At 37.5% G+C, this 19,196-nt stretch overlaps 1 protein-coding gene and 1 pseudogene across 2 annotated transcripts; one reads left to right on the top strand and one right to left on the bottom strand.

Moving 5' to 3' along the window:
- Positions 1–685: 685 nt before the first annotated feature.
- Positions 686–5,020, bottom strand: LOC148728146 (uncharacterized). The gene is made up of 3 exons (XM_088724925.1): positions 4,976–5,020; positions 4,666–4,900; positions 686–1,807 (listed from the first exon to the last, which is right to left on the bottom strand). The coding sequence occupies exons 1-3, from the start codon at positions 5,018–5,020 to the stop codon at positions 1,701–1,703; spliced, it is 387 nt and encodes a 128-aa protein (XP_088581051.1). The 3' UTR covers positions 686–1,700.
- On the top strand, positions 4,900–18,259 carry LOC148728145 (sec1 family domain-containing protein 1-like; annotated as a pseudogene). Its single transcript, XR_015988991.1, has 22 exons — positions 4,900–5,221; positions 5,320–5,493; positions 5,973–6,061; positions 7,169–7,259; positions 8,240–8,362; positions 8,784–8,871; positions 9,161–9,250; positions 9,442–9,497; positions 9,900–9,971; positions 10,221–10,330; positions 10,992–11,143; positions 11,570–11,660; positions 12,309–12,385; positions 12,562–12,645; positions 12,780–12,842; positions 13,035–13,119; positions 13,491–13,632; positions 14,843–14,908; positions 15,078–15,211; positions 15,538–15,667; positions 16,588–16,726; positions 17,609–18,259. The product of XR_015988991.1 is annotated as a sec1 family domain-containing protein 1-like (transcript).
- The last annotated feature ends 937 nt before the right edge of the window (positions 18,260–19,196 follow it).

Below are 19,196 nucleotides of genomic sequence, written 5' to 3'. Positions count from 1 at the left end.
GCGAAAATCAGACCTGAAAAAAATCAGGCCTGTACGGGATTCGAACCTCTGACCTTTGCGATACTAGTGCAGCGCTCTACCAATTGAGCTAACAAGCCAACTGGGAGCAGGCCGTTAAGTTGATTCGTAATAAACCCGTGAAAGTGATAAATCAGATGCAATGGATATATGTTCATATATTTTGAACTGCGGTATTAGATACGTATGATGCATGATCCTCGCAGTAGATAGCGCTATTTATGCAATAGCGAAAATCAGACCTGAAAAAAATCAGGCCTGTACGGGATTCGAACCACTGACCTCTGCGATACTAGTGCAGCGCTCTACCAATTGAGCTAACAAGCCAACCGGGAGCAGGCCGTTAAGTTGATTCGTAATAAACCCGTGAAAGTGATAAATCAGATGCAATGGATATATGAAGTTCATATATTTTGAACTGCGGTATTAGATACGTATGATGCATGATCCTCGCAGTAGATAGCGCTATTTGTATGATGCATGATCCTCGCAGTAGATAGCGCTATTTATAAATAGCGCTATCTACTGCGAGGATCATGCATCATACGTATCTAATACCGCAGTTCAAAATATATGAACTTCATATATCCATTGCATCTGAAGACTGAATTTCTTCATGCAATTTCAATACAATATCAACCCAACGAGCCATGAGAATGAAGAGAAATGTCATTTAAGGGAATGTTATTTGATCCAATGCCAAATTCTCTGAGCTAACATCATAAGAATTTTATGGAAGACAGTCAGGAGAATTACCCCTTTAACTCCCAAGCTACAACACATTTCCTTGTAAATTGGTAACGAGAATTTGGGGTTAGATCAAGATAACAACTTCTACCTGATAAGTTTGAGTATTGTCATTACCTGTTTGCTGGATAATGTATGGATTTTATAGGGAGAAGTTACAGTTTCATCACTTCTGTGAGTTAAAGGGTTACTGATGAGATCAAGAGAGCGAAAGGGTAAAAACAGTCATCTCATGAAAAGCAACACCTCTGTCCTGAGCAGGGCTTCTACCAATATTCACTGAATTTCTGCGCAAAATCTCATTCAAACCCATCCACAAAAATTCTCAGTTTGTTTAAAAAAAGGAAGTGGTGCCAGAAATTATTTTGGTTTTGTAGAGGGCAAAATTTTATTTTCCAAGCGTGTGTATTATACACAATTTTTTTCCAAGAATCGACAACCTAACAATTGTATGAAGACAGAAGGCAAAAATTCAGTGAATGTTTTGATAGAGTTTCATCGAAAAATCTGTAGTTATACTTGCAATCATAAATTTGAAAACAAGGAAAATCAGCACTTAGTCTATTTTGGTACATGTAAGTAACTTTGCAATTTTAATACAGTAATAAATAATAATGGAAATTTATCCCCAAAATAACTTGTTTGAAAGTACAATTAAAAAAAAATGACACCAAATTACATTTACAACTGAGTTGAAAAGTTTCCTTGTGCAATAAGATCACTGCTTTCCAGAATTTCCTTTGGAGAAATGACTGGAGGTAGCAGATTTTTTACCTCCGTTATCTTTCTCCTGACTAACATTGGCGTGTTTGTACTTGAATTCTAAAGAATCATGCATTTCTACCATTTTATGACTGATTAAAGTGTGGTAATTGTAACAGCAGCCTTTTAAGCAATAACATTAGCCACAATTGTGGCTAAATCCCCTCTACTAACTATGCTGCCACTGACAAGTTTTCTGATGAGGATTCAAACCTCAAAAACTGTTGCTCCAGTTGCTGGACAGCTTGTTGGATTTCATTTTCATGATATGTTGTTCTTTCTTAAATAGAAAAGAGAACAATGTCAGTGTCAAGTAACAATGACTGATGAAGAAAAAGCTATTAACACATACAGTCAAACCTGTGTCAAGCAGTTACCCATGGGGAAAGGCGGGGTGACGGCTTTGTACAGGTTTCACAGAATATGAGTCCAATGCAATATATAACACAGTTTTTGCCATAATTGATCTCTTAATTTAAAGGTTATTCACAAGCTTGCTCAAAAATGCACTGACTCTTTGTGAATAAACAGCATCAAAATATGGTGGGGTAGCTAAAACAAAAAACAAAACAAAACAAAACAAGAAAGCAGAATTACTGTAGACTGCTATTCATCAGCTGGACCTCTGGGTCATAACCATAACAATTGACTTGTTTTATGTCCATGCATAATATTTATCCTGACAGTTCTTGGAAGAGAGAGAATTTTCAATGTGTTGAGGACACTGATTTGAACTCAAAGTACTAAAATTTGTAAGAGGAGATAAACGTGGAATAAATTTTACCTGAGAAATTATTCTTAGTCTTATTTTAGAGGTTCCACTTTAATTGACCCTTCTATCCAGGTAGACAACAATAAAAACAGGCCATTGGCACTTAGTCAAGGATGACCATGACCACTTTAATTACAGAGGTGAAAATTACAGTTACTGTAATTAAAGAGAGAGAAACACAGAGGTGAAAATTACAGTTACTGTAATTAAAGAGAGAGAAACACAGAGGTGAAAATTACAGTTACTGAAATTAAAGAGAGACAAACTTGGGATTTTGACAACTGACTGCTTTACTACAAGGTGATTAGTTGATATGGTGCCGCTTAGTACAGGTTCAACTATATGCTGATAACCCATTTCAAAACAAAATACCTAGTTGTGCTTACAATGTTTTGCTGTCCTGCACTCATAACTCAACTAAAGCGTAACATTTCAGGAAATAATGTAGATAACTGTGTCTTCTTTAGATATAAGCTTTAAAGTTGACACAATTTTTACACTAGTCACTGGCTAGTCAGGTTGGCCAAGTCTAGGTTTTAGTTTATTATCTATTTAGCTATCGACAATGTTGAAAGTGTGTAAGTCTGCATTGCTTGATGGTCTGCAGTATTTCTCTACAAGCATGCAAGCGTCCAAGCAACAATTTGGATGCCATATTGGAATCTTTCAAGATTAATGTGTTAACAGAATCAAGAAGCCCTGGACTTGTGTCAGTGACAGTAAGGATTTTAGTTTCTTATTTCTTGTATTGTTTTTCTTAATGATGTTTCATCCTAATAAAAAGTCACAGTGAATAGAGGAATGCAGATCTTGTTATGCTAAATTTTGTACTCATCACTATATTGATCACAAGCCTTGGTGTTATTTAGCGTGATCAAGAACCAAGCAGAGTCCCAGCCAAACAACTTGCACATCTTTTGCACAAAAGCAGAAAAAGAGGGAGAAAGGTTCCTGAGTAATTTGTCATTAAAAAAATGTCCCTATCTCATCTACATTGCATTGCTTTGTCAATAAGTGTGATTTTGCTCACAAAGAAGTAAAGTATTGCGAAAGTTATCATTGAAAGTGTAAGAGAAACCTAGCCTCTGGTATTTCTTTACCTAGACCAAGAAATCTACAGTCTAGAAATTTACTTTTTATATTTCATAAAAGGGCCATGAATGCCAAGCTTATTCATTATCCTCCACTGTTGACAAATCCAAGTTCACAAAAAATGCTGCCTGTAGCTTATCCCACATTTACAAGACTCTAAATCACACAAGCATTCACAATAATTTTATCACAAGTAGAGATGTAGAAATAAATCCTCTGTACTCTACAAAGCACAGTTGAATAATAATGAAATATTATTGTATTCTTCCGGTCTTATCCTATCAAATTTACAAGAAAGGAATGATTTTGTCTGTTCATTTTGATACAGGAAACTGCTGCTTTTGTTAAGTTCTTATAAAATAAATTGTCCTGGCTTCTAAATACAATTTCTCCTTGTTATCTGCATAAGTTGGCTTCAAAGACTTCTCAGCAGTGGAAATCCTCTCTCACATTAAAAGAATGCACTTCTCAGCTACTTCGTTTTTCACAATTTTTCTGAGGAACATGCCACAATACTCTCTCCCCTCTCCCCCCTCCCCCACTTGATGGGTGATTCCAGAAGCTGCTTGACTCGAAGCAGCTTCTGGAAGCTGCTTGACTCATTGTAATCAATTTCTACAACTAATGTATCTCCAAAAAATTTCTCATCAAAAAGGAAAGCCCCTTATAATCATTCAACAGCAGTACGATAAACTGCAGTGGAACACAAGTCAGAACACTGTAAAGTTTCTAGAAATTTTGCATAAAGGTTTTTAATTAATCTGTAACTTTTGTATTAAGTCTTGGTATAAAAGGGAGATTTGTGTCCACCACTGCTCTGAATGAAATGCATAAATGAGTTTACAAAGACTGAAATGAGGTCCAAGGAAAAATTAAAAAAATGTACCACCTTTGAGTCCAAGTATGTATATTGATTAAATCTCCAAGCAAAACAGCAGGCGTTTGGACAAGCTCTTATCTTGTAAAAGACCTTTGCTTTCTGTTTTCTGAAGCATCCAACTATATCACATTTTCAGGTAGCCATGAGATTTTGGTTGTACGTTAAATTTTGTACATGTCAAAGATATTGAACAGTGTGTGAATTTGGACAGATTGGAATAATTATAGACAAAGTCAATCACGATCGATAAGAGGAAGGCTGATATATGGCTAAGGTAACGGTGTTTGTACCTAACACCAGCATCTTGTAGTAATCTTGTAGGTATCTTCTTAATGGCTCCTTTCACTGAGTATGTATGTACATTGATCTACATGCAATCTGGATATTGGCTTACCTTGCACTTTGTTTAATAAATTTTGAAAAACCTCCCATAGCAGAGACACTTCTCCCCGCGGATATCCATTGTCAGAATGAATATCAAGAAGTGTCCCAGACCTCAAATCATCTTCTTCGTTAAATTCTGGAATTTGTAGAATCTTGGCCAACAATTTCTTTCTTCCTTTTGCTTCGATAACACAAAAGACATTTTGAAAATCTTTACGTCGTCCCCCCGGACCCGGTAGCCATGTCTACACCGGTCAGCATTGGATTCATCCACCAAAACCACCTCGGTCGAGAGGGACCGAGGTTGAATACTTAACAACTCGCAAATCGTAACCGAAGATTCTCGGAAATCCGCGCGGAGACATAACCGAACACCCGAAGAACAAACAGAAACAATATGCGGGAGTTTTAAAGCGTGAACAATTTGCCTGATGGTAGAGATGAGGATAATTTTGGATACATAACTTCTGTTGATGAGGGGTGTAAACTCATTGCGGAATTCGAAACAGGATCGACGACGACGAAGTTTTCTTGCTTTAAGGCTGACAAAGGTTTCGGAAACACAGGTATGCCCACATATATTTGAAAGGGTTACGTCGTGCTAGCTTGTATCACTCTCGTCCTTGCTCTACTGATCCTATCTTCCATCACAATTTAAAAACAGATCACTCGAACAGAAGTCACAAAATACTCTGGGAAGATCCACGAGACATTAAAAGTACAAAAAATTCCTTTTAATGGTGTGCCTTTCATAATTTTGGGAAGGAAAGTGTTCGATTGTCAGCACGGCAAAGATAGAAAAGCTGGAGAGAAAAGGAAACGAAATGACGCAGAAGAAGTAAATAAAATATTGCACTGTACATACACATATATTTCTCATCCGAGACATTAGTGTTACTACTGTCACCTATGGCTTGTGAACCCGAAAGGTCAGATACACATCGATCACTGGGTCATATGACTTTGATCTCAGAATACTTTTATGACAAACGCGATAACACAAAATGGACAGGTATTGAAACTCTTTTTCCGATAATTTTGTTCTGAAGCAGTTCCTAGCCCTTAAAAAAATGATAAGAAAGGAACAAAGTCTTGTTGTATTAGGGAGGAGACATGAGGAGGGGGAGGGAAGAATAGAGAGAAAAGAGGGAGCCTGGGAGAGAGGGGGTCTATTGGAAACCGTCCCATGTAAGGTAAGGAAAGCAAACATATTTCTTTGGCAAAGGTAATCACTTAGTTATTTTGTACCTGATTCGGAGATACAGGCAGACACGAATTATTATTATTGTTATTATTATTGTTTTTTTTTTTATGCAGGTCCTTGTATATGACAGATATGGTCAGGACATCATATCTCCTCTTTTAAATGTAAAAGAGTTACGTGAAATGGGCATAACATTGCATCTGTGAGTTGAAATCCAATCATTTTAGTTATTTACCTTGTAGACTAAGATACTGTTCAGGGACAACTTGCAAGATAAAATTTTTGCTTCAAATGTGCTTCGTTAATTATTATACACAATAGTTGAAGCCATTGCTCTTCGAGGTTACTTTTGAGGGGCAAGAGCTGATGACCCTGGCCTTTTGTTGTAAGGGGAGGTTACCAAATTCCTTCAGTTTTGTTTTTTTTTTCTTCAAGATGTGGTTGAGAATTGAGTGGAGATTGAATGTAAAACTTGAAACCCATTGCCTCTGCTTTTCAAAAAGAATTGTGTGCTTAATAAAATATGAAGTCTTTCTCTTAACTTTTTGAAGTGAAGTGAATACTTTATTAATGTGTCAAGAGATTTAGCTACCAAGCTAATTGGGGACACTCCCATCTACAATATTTTTAAATGATATTCATATAAATATATACAATAAAATATAAAATCGGAGGAGATAAACAGACAATCATACACAGCAAAATGTATCAATCACATGCATCTAAAATTTAGTTAACAAGAAGCTATTATGTAATACAGGCATTGCATTTGCATGACCCATCGAGAAGGTTTGTAATATTAATTCTCCTGATGACTTTCTTGAAGGCTTAAAGACTATTTTTCTTTGAATATCTTGACTTATTTTCCCCCCCCCCCCCCCCATGAATAGGGGCCTAGATATTTAACACTATGTTTCCCATTCTTCACCGTCCTGAATCTAGGAATGGGGAATTCTCGACATCTTAGATTATAGCGTTTATCTTGCTTATAGAAAATTTCACAAATGGGCTCAGGTGCCAAGGAGTTTTGGACCTTATACATTAGTATCAAAATGTCTTGAAGACGCCTAAATTGTAAATTGGCCACCATAACGAGTTAAAAAGCTGACATTTCGAGCATTAGCTCTTCGTCAGAGTGAATGATAAGTTTGAGTAATCTCATTTCCTCGTTGCTGGATAATGAGCAGATATTCTAGGGAGGGGTTTTATGATAATCACATCTGGGAGTTAAAGGGTTAAGTTCTGACCAACTTTATGTAACACTACCCTGGTGAGTTTGATGTTGGAAGTTCTTTATTTCTATTTATAGTCTTCTACATTCTGACAGAGATGCTATCCCAGAAGTTCCTGCTATTTATTTTGTTTTCCCTAGTGAGGAAAATGTGAAGAGAATATGCCAGGTTTGAAACATTTTTAGTATTTAAATGAAGTATGTCTTTCTACAGTTTTTCACATTTCTTTCATGACTAAAGGTGAATAAAGCTGTAGGACACTGGTGATTTTTAAGGCAATTGTAGATTCTCCTTGACTTTCATAAGTAAATATGAGGAAACTGAGAAGATAATAAAAGTAAACTCTACGTATGATGCACGATCCTCGCAGTATAGAGCGCTATTTATGCAATAGCAAAAATCAGACCGGAAAAAAATCAGGACAGTACGGGATTTGAATCATTGACCTCTGCGATACTAGTGCAGCGCTGTACCAATTGAGCTAACAGGCAGTTAAGTTGATTCGGAATAAACCGGTGATGATAAATCAGATACAATGAATATATGAACTTCATATATTTTGTACTGCGGTATTAGATATGTATGATGTACGATTCTCGCAGTAGAAAGCGCTATTACTACTGCGCTCTCTACTGCGAGGATTGTGCATCATACGTATCTAATACCGCACTTCAAAATATATGAACTTCATATATTCATTGTAACCAAAAGTAAATTCTGTTCACAAACCAAATGGCCCATCAGGCCGGCCCTAAACTCTTGTTTCCATAGCATGAAGTGACTAGGAGATTTCTACTCCCACCCTGGATGGGATGCTAGTCTGTCACATTGTTATCCCCCAGCATTGAATTCGCCAGTACTCATTTAAACACCTGAGTGAAGAGAGGCACTGTGAGGGTAAAGTGTCTCGCCAAAGAACACAATGCAATGTTCCTGGCCAGGGCTTGAACCAAGATCACTGGATGTGGAGTTGAGTGTACTAACCATGAAGCCGCTGTGCCTCGTGCTTGGAAGGAGTTTCTTAAAGCTTTTTTCCACACAATTCTCCAATATAATCTATGTGAATGTGGTTATTTATTCCTACTCCTGATTACTGTGGTGTTAGTATCCATCAAAGGCCATTCTGTTGATTTTTTTAATTTTTTTAGGATTGCAGAAACCAACTTTATGAGTCATATTACTTGAATTTCATTTCTGCGATATCAAGACATCGTTTAGAAGATCTTGCCACAGCAGCTCTACAATCAAATAGTGTCACTCAAATCACTAAGGTACATTGAGCTGCAATTTGAAATTTGTTGAAATTGCTTGCTAGGTTCTAGAAATGCTCAGTATTGTCATTTTTTTAGTCAGACATACACAAGCTTAAAAGTTGGCAGAGGTTTGGCAAACCTGCCCTGAATTACATGTTTCAGGGCTCTTGAGCAGTGTCCATCAGGGAGAAACAGAAAGAGTGATTAAAAATGACTAGGATAGTGTAATCTGAAGCCAAAGTTTTAGGTCATAGAAAATAGAAAGGAGACCTGCAAAAGGTTTTCAAAAGTTAATGATTTTTGTGAGTTTGAATGGGAACAAACCTCGATTAGATTAGTATTTCTCTATTACTTCTTAATGGAGAGAATAAGTACAGATATCAGATTACTGATAAATTCAGAAATCTTGGTTACATTTCAGTTTTTTTTTCTTCGATAGGTGTTTGATCAGTACTTAAATTTTATTTCTTTGGAAGATGAAATGTTTACAGTGAGAAATCAAGACAGAGATTCAATATCATACTATGGTAAGAACATTCTAGTTGAAAGTCTGCCAGAAGTGGTGTCTAAGAACTTACAACCTGTTTATAGAAAGGTGGTGGAAAGGTAGAGATAATTATCAGGATTTTTGTTTTCCCTTTGATATCTAAGAGTGAGCAGTGCCTGATTTCTCCTACTTTAAGTTCAAAAGAACAATTGAAATGATCATCAATTGGAGAATCTTTTGATTGTTTCACAAATTCTCTTTCTCGGCACCTTAGAAAATGTATGGAGAAGAGTATTGAGAACATTCATACTGATGTCTTTATTTTCCAGCACTTAACAGACCAGATGCCAAAGATACAGACATCAAAATGCTAAGAGATGTTTTAGTGGACAGTCTCTTTAGTGTACTGGTGTCTTTAGGTAAGTTGATTTTCATAAAGAGAAGAAAGTGTTCATACTTTAAAACTTCCATGATCTCTGTTGAGTTTCAAATTGAAATGTTATGGAATATGCTTATCACATTTCTCTGTGGAAAAGGCGTAAATTAAAGTTTCTGCAGTTGTCTTTATCTAGGAAAGGACAATGTACATTTAGTTTCTTTATTTCTTCAGGGACTGTCTCAATAATAAGATGTCAAAAGGGCAATGCTGCTGAAATGGTAGCAGAGGTAATCAGTAGCTTGTGTTCATTTTTCTTTTTATTTGCCTTCTCAAACGCAACAAATAGTTTTGTAAATCCAAGCATCTCCACTCCACCCCCTCCTTCTTGGATTAGTGCCTTCTCTTGTTCCCCTGTTTTCAAGGAGGTGCACTGGGATTTCGAGTAGTGGTCTTGTTTAATCATTCTCATTTGGCCTTGCAAATTAATACTGTTCCCATCCAGTTTTTCATTCAGTTTGGAAAGTTTATGAAAAGTGCCAATTGTACTGCTTTTAAAACTGAAGGGCCTGATTATTTAACCAAAGTTTAGCTTTTGTTTGACAAAACTGCGTCCTATGTTATTTTCAAAGTAAAATAAAGGCTTTAGTTACTTGTGGGACTTATTTTACAATGTTATGACTCTCTTAAAGGGACTGGATAAAAGTTGAGAGAAAACCTGAGAGATTGTAGAAACAGTCTGTTTACAGCAGATATTCTATCTGCTGTAAACAGATGGAATATCTGTTTGTGAAGATGTGCAGAGCATCAAATGGTATGTTTTTAAAAATTGTGACACCTTTGGCCATAGGCCTTGCAACAAATCACATGAACTCAGTCTGGTTTGAATTCTTACAAGGATCACTGTAGGATTGATTAAATGAGTTGCAGTGACTTGATTTTGTAAGCAGCACTCACAAAGCAGTTTCTTTTTTATAAGGCCAATCTGTGGTGGTCAAGACTAACATATCTTTGCAACATCAGTTTTCAGCGACCAGTGCTAGTAATTTTGGATCATAACATGGATCTGTGTACCCCTTCACATCACACATGGACATACCGAGCTCATGTGCATGATGTCCTTGTAAGTGAGAGAGAAAGCTTTATTTATAGAGGGTAGCACTAAATAGCTAGAAGCCCTCAGAAGACCCACCCATCCCACCCTAGGGGATGACAACCATCACACAGTAATCTCATGCGTGGGAAATTAACGTCTTCCACCCCTAACCCTGCAGGTGACAGGGCCTACCGTTTATTTGTCGTTATCCATGAAGACAAGAATATCTATCCATTTCTTGATATTATAGAAAGGTTGCAAATTCTCCCCAGTTATTTTTAGACCACGAGTGTTGGTCCAGCCGGGGCTTGAACCCTCGACCTCCCGCACAACAGTCTGCCGCACTAGCAATTGAGCTAATTAGGAGGTGGTTACAAAATTATTCAGCTTTGAACTCTCCTTTTACACCCAAGAGTGACTAGAAGCTAATTTCTCCTTACAATATCACTCCTGAATCACACATTACTTTAACAGTAACAGTAATAATAGAAGTGATCACCAGCTAAAGAAGCTTGTTATTAAACAAATTCTCCTTGTCAGCACCTTAGGAAATGTGTAGAGAACAGTAGGGAGAATATGCATACTGATGTTTGGGTGCAAAGTGTTAATGCCATCATTTGTAATAATAAAGAATTGGTGAGCTGTGATGTTGTCAGTAGGTTGTTTACTTTATAATTTAATTCTCCAGGATTTACATCTGAACAGAGTTGTTGTCAAAGAGTCAGCAATGTCAAACACCCCAGAACCTGTAGATCCTCACCACAGACATCCCAAACAAACAAAAGTTAAGTCATATGACCTCAGTGCCACAGATAAGTTCTGTGGTTTGCACAAAGGAAGGTGAGTCAGACATGTGCCATATATGTATCATTTGTTGAACCCTCTAACTTCCAGACATGATTAAGATTTAACTTCTGCATTTGATATCCATATACTCATACACTATCCAGGAAAAAGGTAATGAGAATACTTAAAGTTATCAGGATGAAGTTGTTATCTTAATCTAACACCAAATTGTTGTAACAAATTTCCAAGGAAATGTGCAGCAGCTAAAGGGAGAATTAACAATCAGATGTTGGGAGTTAGAGCTGAGGGTTTTTAAAACATCTTTCATATTTCTCAGCAAGCAGGCTATGTTTTAAATCATGTAGTGATTTTTTTTTTTTTCGATTTGTGAGCCCTCATTCAAGTAAATTTCAAAGATTTGATGCCATAACCTGCAACTTATGCTGATTCATATTCTTCTAATTGGGTGTGTTTTTGTAGTCCTTTCCCAACAGTGGCAGAGTGAATTCAGAAAGAACTTGATGAATACAGAGCTTCTGAAGAAGAAGGAAAGAGACTGAAAAATATCATGGTAGCACATATAGTTCATATATCAGGAGATAATTTGTGCTTCTGTGAGACTGTACTTGAAATATAATGTCAGGTGAAGTCAGCAACAGAGCCAAATGGCTCATCTGTGAGGAGCTCATCATGGTTTCCATAGCACGAAGTGACCAGGACTAATTTACCAGGACTAATTTACCAATCCCCCCTCCCCCAGCATTTTGTCAGGCTTGCCTGGAAATTTGCTGATGCCCATCTATACTTCTGGGCATTGTTGGTGTAAACACAAGGACCAAACCAGGTCCTAGACCCAGACCCCTCCCTATACTGGGAGTCTAGTGCACTAACCTGTAACTGGTCAAGACACCCAAAAGTCCTCTCACCCTAAGTCATGTCACTCAAAGCGGAGTCATGTCACCTGAAACTTTTAGTCATGTGACCCAAAAGCCCAAGTCATGTTATACGAAAGAAGCAATCACTTAAAAGATCAGACTTACCTTGCTAACTTAAAGCTACTACCATTTGTTAGGCCACTGTGTCTCACTCATGTAAACAAGGAAGAACTTCATTGAATTGATGTTGATTACAAGTTCTGAATATCTGGTCGCTTATAGGACTTTAACAATCTGCTGTTTTTAAATTGTAATAAATTGGTTAATTTCTCTTACTTTCCTAGGGAATTGATGAGGGAAATGAGGAGGTAATGGATGAATTTATGGCTGATAGTACAGCTTAACATACCTCTGCTGTTAGGTAAAGTCATTTCTGTCTAATTTCAATTAGAAGCAAGTTGTATCTAAGTATTTTTTTTGTGATTGTAAATCTTCCCTCTTCGGTGTTAAAAGGAACTTACATGAGAATGTTTACCCCACTGTCTCATTTCTTCAAAGAGTGAAGAGGACACTACAAATGTTCTTCTCATGTTTTAGAGTTCACTTCCAGAATTGCTTGAGAAGAAGAGAATTATAGACATACACACAACTATTGCCACAGGGCTTTTGGAACACATCAAGGTGAGGGCTAATTTCGTAGGAGCAAACAATAACGTGATCGTTTGCATCACTTGATTTCACTTTCTCACTTTTTAAATTGTTTGAATATGAAGACCGTTTCCTCAAGAAGTTATAAATATCATTATTTTTTTCAGTCCACATAGCTTGATATCTACTTTGAGGCTGAAGAGAAAATAATGAGCAAAGCTACTTTCTTGGTAAGTCAGAAAAATGTACCACAAGCTTTGCAGGAAAAATAACCCCAGTGTAGTGAAAAGGGTTTCAATATGCTTTCAGCCAGCTTAGTGCAAATATTACATTATGATTCTTTGATTATACTTATCAAGCAAAAAAACTTGAATAATAGAACCTGTCTTAATACAAAACTAATTTTTCCCTTTTCATTGTAGATTGAAGATTTGTAAACTCAGTTATTGACTGATTCAGCTGACAGCTTATCTCACCAGTTAGTTGGGAGATCATGTCAAGCACACAGTTAGTGAGAAAGGAAGATCTCTTTCCAGTCCCATTTTGTTTTTTTCCTTTTTTTTCTCTCTATTGCATAACTATTGGGTGACTTAAAAATTTTCTATATGATTCAAAATTAATTGCAGGCCTCAAACCTACAGTCTTCATTGACTTCATTACTAAAATTCTCACATTAACGTTCAAGTACTAACCATATGTTGGATTGTTGGCATGATCTAAAAAATTAGAATTCAACCTCGTCCAAAACTTCATTTTGATTGTACGTAAGAGCAGCTGGTAACCAATTAATCTAATAATATTTTGATTCAGGAGCTAAAAACATTTCATTTTCGTATAGTCATCCTCTTTCTTATTCAACACAATTGTCCTTGTTTCAGAATTGAGATGGAGGACTGGGAACATGCTACCACCTGGAAGAACCTTGTGCTTTTGAGTCAGGAGACTGGTACACACGACAACAGTTTTATTTGTGTTGGCACAACGCATGTGTACAGTGAGGATATCACCCGCAGGGAACGGGTAGGTGAACTTGATCATGTTGACATATTGTGAAGAAAGAAAGAATGAGATTGAATTGGAATAAATTAGCAGTTTAAATTACACTTTGGCATATGCATGGTGTCCAAGCAATTTTTAAAAACCTCCATTCAAGAATTCTTTGAAACTTCTAGTGAATGTCAGATGTCTTCTAAGAATAGGCCAGTAACTTACATAACTGTCTTTGCTTTCTAGTTGACTAATTATCTGAGGTTGAGCATAATTTCTTCTTGACACGCATTTAACATTTTTTGGTCAGAATTTTCCCCATTACCACTCTCTGAGAGATTGGAACAACCTAGATAAAGCCATTACTATTGCACCTGACATTAAGGTAAATAGAGAGGGTGTTACCATTCTCTGAGATATTGGAACAACCTAGATAAAGCCATTACAAATTTACCTGACATTGGGGTAAATAGAGAGGGTGTTGCCACTCTCTGAGAGATTGGATCAACATACATAAAGCCATTACAAATGCACCTGACATTGGGGTAAACAGAGAGAGTGTTAACACTCTGTGAGAGATTGGTACAACCTAGATAAAGCCATTACAAATGCACCTGACATTGGGGTAAACAGAGAGGGTGTTGCCACTCTCTGAGAGATTGGATCAACCTAGATAAAGCCATTACAAATGCACCTGACGTTGGGGTAAATAGAGAGGGTGTTGCCACTCTCTGAGAGGTTGGATCAACCTAGATAAAGCCATTGCAAATGCACCTGACATTGGGGTAAATAGAGAGGGTGTTACCACTCTCTGAGAGATTAGAACAACCTAGATAAAGCCATTACAATTGCACCTGACATTGGGGTAAATAGAGAGGGTGTTACCACTCTCTGAGAAATTGGATCAACCTAGATAAAGCCATTAGAAATGTGCCTGATATTGTAAATTATAAGAGTAGCATTTTTGGTAGGGCTTTATGTAATTCTTCTTTTGTTTCAATTGTAGCTTTTTATAAATTTTGAATTTAGTTTTATATTTATTTTTTATTTCATCTTACTGTACAAAGTCCTATTGGCTACCTTAAATGTAAGTTGTGACTTTTCTGAAAACCACAATGATGAGATGAAAGTTTGCTAATGAAAGATTATAGTTATAATATACAATTTTTTTTCTTCCATTTCTCTTTCTGTTATTTGGCACATGTCGTGGGCGTAAAACTTGTTGGATTGATCGGAAAAATAGTTGTGAAAATAAACAACAACACGATGATGGGCTGTGGAGAAGAAAGCAGACTTTTTTCCATGTAAGGTAAAGGAACTACCAATTCGTGTAAACTGAGTAACCTGTCAGGAACCTGTTTTTTGGAAAAATATTCAAGAAAATGGCTCGGTAATAGCCTCGTTCTTTTTTTTTTTTTTTTTTTTGCGTTTTTATGGACCTCAACATTGTCACGTCATCATCCTCTTTTATGTTTTAGCTGTTGAAAGCTTTGGTGGTCAGCGACTTCTTCAACGAGCAGATATCAGCATAGGAAGCCACATTACCTCATTCTTCAGGATCCGTGCAAGAATAACAGGAAAAGTTGGCGGTAAAGACAGCTGACTTGTTTCCGTGAGTTTACGTTCCAATTCTACTCGGCTGGGCTGATTTGTCGGTTGAAAGCAAGATTCGTGCTAAAGCAGATTTAACTACCATACCAGTGTAGACTGTTCTTACGCAGCTAGTGAAAATTTAGATTTAATCAGATCTCAAGATCCTCGACCTAGAACAATGAGTGCTGGAGTAAATTCTGTTGTTTTTCTTGAAAAGATGCTCATGCAGAAATGTCTGTTTACTCGCAGTGGTAAATTGTCATGGTAGTATCATACTAACTATCAGAAACGCTCTTAATTAAAAAAATGAGTATTCAGTGCTTATGATTGATTGCTGTTCATCAGACAGACTGGATGGCGGGCTTGGACTGTTTTTACCAATGACCAAGAAAACTTACAGACGACTGCACATACTGCAAACTACACTCGTCGAATGCATTCCACACGTAGCTGGTCTTAATCAAAAGGCTTTCAGGTCGGTTGACATTTAAGGTTCAAACCTAGTGTTACTGTGTTTGTTACCTTGTTTAAGGGCTGTAATCGTGCGCCTGAACGCTTTGTTGACATTTAAGGTTGACACCTAGTGTTACTGTGTTTGTTACCTTGTTTAAGGGCTGTAATCGTGCGCCTGAACGCTTTGTTGACATTTAAGGTTGACACCTTGTGTTACTGTGTTTGTTACCTTGTTTAAGGGCTGTAATCGTGCGCCTGAACGCTTTGTTGACATTTAAGGTTGACACCTAGTGTTACTGTGTTTGTTACCTTGTTTAAGGGCTGTAATCGTGCGCCTGAACGCTTTGTTGACATTTAAGGTTGACACCTTGTGTTACTGTGTTTGTTACCTTGTTTAAGGGCTGTAATCGTGCGCCTGAACGCTTTGTTCGTTGAACTCAGTTGAAGAACAGTTCATGCTTTGATTATACAACAGTCATTACTGGTGAAACGCTTTCTTCAAAGTTTTTCCTGAAGAAGTAGGACTCAAGCAGTGTCAACCTTCTGTTCTAGATAGACTGAGGCACTCCGCCGGAGTACTATGCTGCTTACGTGTAACTAACAAAAATGGTTTATTTTCAGCTTTAAACGTCGGTTGAGGCAGCCTTTTGCATGTTCTCTGACACAATTGTTAGCGGGCGTGTATTGTATTGGCCGACAATATTTTACAATTATTGTTTTGGAAATTTTTTGGAAATTATTAAGTTAAATTTGGAACTTAACCCCGCTCACATACGTGATGTTGAAGTTGAGGTGTGGTGCAGCAAGAAAAAGTAAACACATCCAGCTATTCACGAAATTCTGACAATATATTTAAATTCATTTTTCAATCGACGTCTTCTTCGCCGTTGCCGTCCTGACCGCTTAAGGTCCCTAATAAGTCGTTTTATGATTCTTGTTTAGACTTGTTCGAGATAAGAAACGAAGTCTGAACAATCCTTACAGAAACATTTTGGATGGAGAGTTACTCAGCAAGTTTCTGCAGTTTGGCACTATGGAAAAACTTGAAGTTGCAAAGAAAGTTGGGACCACGCCAGCCCAGGTACATCAAGCATCAGCTATGAAATCGAGAGTGTAACAAAGATAACACACGCACATACGCGAGGTTTGATGATGGCAAATAAACAAGCAAATTTAAAAAAAATAGTTGTAGTTAAAAAACTCGTCACAAAAAGTCAAGTCTTTACGAGGTTAACAAAGTAAAGGTTGGTTTGTTCAGGGTGGCCATTTTGTTGTCCGCTCACCGTATTTTTCCCGTGCGTTTTACTGTGTAACACTGCCGCGTAGTTTGTGCGTTCTGTAACCCTCACGTGGTCAAAGAGTGAAATAGTGTAATGATGCCAGATATTATAAATTTGTAACTGGGGCGTATGTTGAAGGAACTTCGTGGAAAATGTGCTTGGACATCATCATCCATGCAGAATAAGTGTCGTTGGGGGCTAGTCACTAAACTTCAAAGCGAAGCCGGTTTGAACTCACTGACATTTTCAGTGCAAACGGAGATTATGAACTGGCTTCTGTATTTTACTCATCTCAAAAACTGGAATCTAATATCTCTTTCGTTTTTTGAGTAGTATTGTTTTACTTGTTTTGAAGTAAAGCGTTCAAATTAGCGATATAAACCAAATGTTTCTCAGGCCAATTTTGAAGGCGTCCTTTTTTTCTGCATGTGTGTGCAACAGTGGTGGGATGGCGTTCCCTCCAGTTCATTCATACATTACAGGTGAAATGTCTTCGTTCGCGTTGATGATTGGACGAACTATTCTTTCTTCACAGTGAAATTTTATCCTTCTTACTGCTATTGGTTACTTTGGTACTTTGTATGGGATAATTCACGGTACCTTATGAAATAGATGGTCACTTGGCCCGTTTACACAAATCGCACATCAGCGCAAAGTGTAACACCTCCTTTTGTAACTTCCAGATTCTTGATGACTTGATGGATGTTGAAAGATCGTGTTCACATTTCTTAAGGCAACCGCTGACAGGTGCTGAAATGCTACTGAAAGATCATGGTTGCATCAAGAACGTAACTGTCCCTGTACGGACAAGTTTACCGGGATGACTTTGCGTTACTAATAAAATTGTTCTTTTTTTCGGTTAGACCTCGAAGAAGTTGTAGAACTTTACTTATCAGGGGTGACATCTAGATTGCCATCCTCTTACACTTCTCTTACACGTCCTCGTTGTGTTAAATCTGGAAATAAAAAAATATGTTTTTTTAAGTTTCCAGAGCCGCCACCTAAATAGAATGCTCCACTAGTTTTGTCGCTGATGCGAATTATTATCTGAGAAACAACCCATTGTGTCTCTTGGCTTGATTACGAGTTATTTGTTTCAAATGGTTCTGCTAGCAACATTTCGCAAAAACTTGTTGATATTGGTTTCAAATTCTGTGATGAGCACTTGTAATTTGTTTAATCGAAGCATTCCCGTCAAGTAACCACTTTTCATTGATTTGATCATGACGTGATGACTCGCCAGTTTCGGCTTCACAACAATTAACGTGCCTCATTGTCATTAAATCACTCGCAAAAGCTATTTGATTTGTCAATAAAGGCGTCAGTGACCGGTGGAGTGGAAACAACCTTTATTCCGAGCATAATTTATGACTCGAATATGGTTAGCCAACGTCATACGAGTTTACAACTAAGTCTCTAGAACCCACTGCAAGACTATATGTTGAATGACGAATATAGCAAGAGCGTTCTGGTACAAACCCTAAGGGGCCTGTTAGAGAGTTATCCATCATTTGTCACTGTAATTATCACAACGGATGACCTAGCTGTGAGTCAATCAGACTGATTGACATAATATTCTTGAGGCTAGATTAAGCAGTCCAAGATTTGGGCGACTGAAAGAAGTCCATTGAAGTCTGGAGGTTTTTTTCGATCTCACTTCATAAGCAAAAATGATCTAGTTGGTTTTCCACTAAAATAGTCAGAGTTTTAAGGCAGAAAGACCGCATCAAAGCTGCACAAATATGTTTTTAGTGAGTTGACCAATTGGTTACGCGCGATAGAACATTTTTGAGGCATGCTTACAAATAGACAAAACCATCATAATGAAAGAAAATATCCAAAAATAGCCAGCGTACACAAACTTGGACTCAGGAGTATTTACCAGTTTCAGGTTATGTTTTAGGCCAAAAGGAACCCGAGGTATTATTTTTTGGGGAGAGAAATCGCTAACAGTAATTTGAAAGAATAATAGGGCTAAGTTTCAAAAGAAACTGTGGTGTTGCGTCGGTGTGGGTAACAAGATAATTTGGTTTTATCGGTTCAGTTGAAATTATTAATTGGCCACCGTAAAGAGTATAAAAGCTGACGTTTCGAGCGTTAGCCCTTCGTCAGAGCGAATGACGAACACAAGAATAAGCAAAAGAGCCTTTAAAACCGGCTACCCGAGGCGCGGTTGGATGGGCCCATCTTGCCCGCCTGGAATCGCCCGCCTTGATCCTACACAAGGGAAAGGTTGCGTAGAGCGGAATTACAAAGTTCATCAGTTTTTAG

This window comes from Stylophora pistillata, chromosome 6 (genome assembly GCF_964205215.1).
Source record: "Stylophora pistillata chromosome 6, jaStyPist1.2, whole genome shotgun sequence".
Taxonomy (NCBI): Eukaryota; Metazoa; Cnidaria; class Anthozoa; order Scleractinia; family Pocilloporidae; genus Stylophora; species Stylophora pistillata.
Note: the sequence above shows the minus strand (reverse complement) of the source record. Positions and strands in the feature narration are given on the sequence as shown.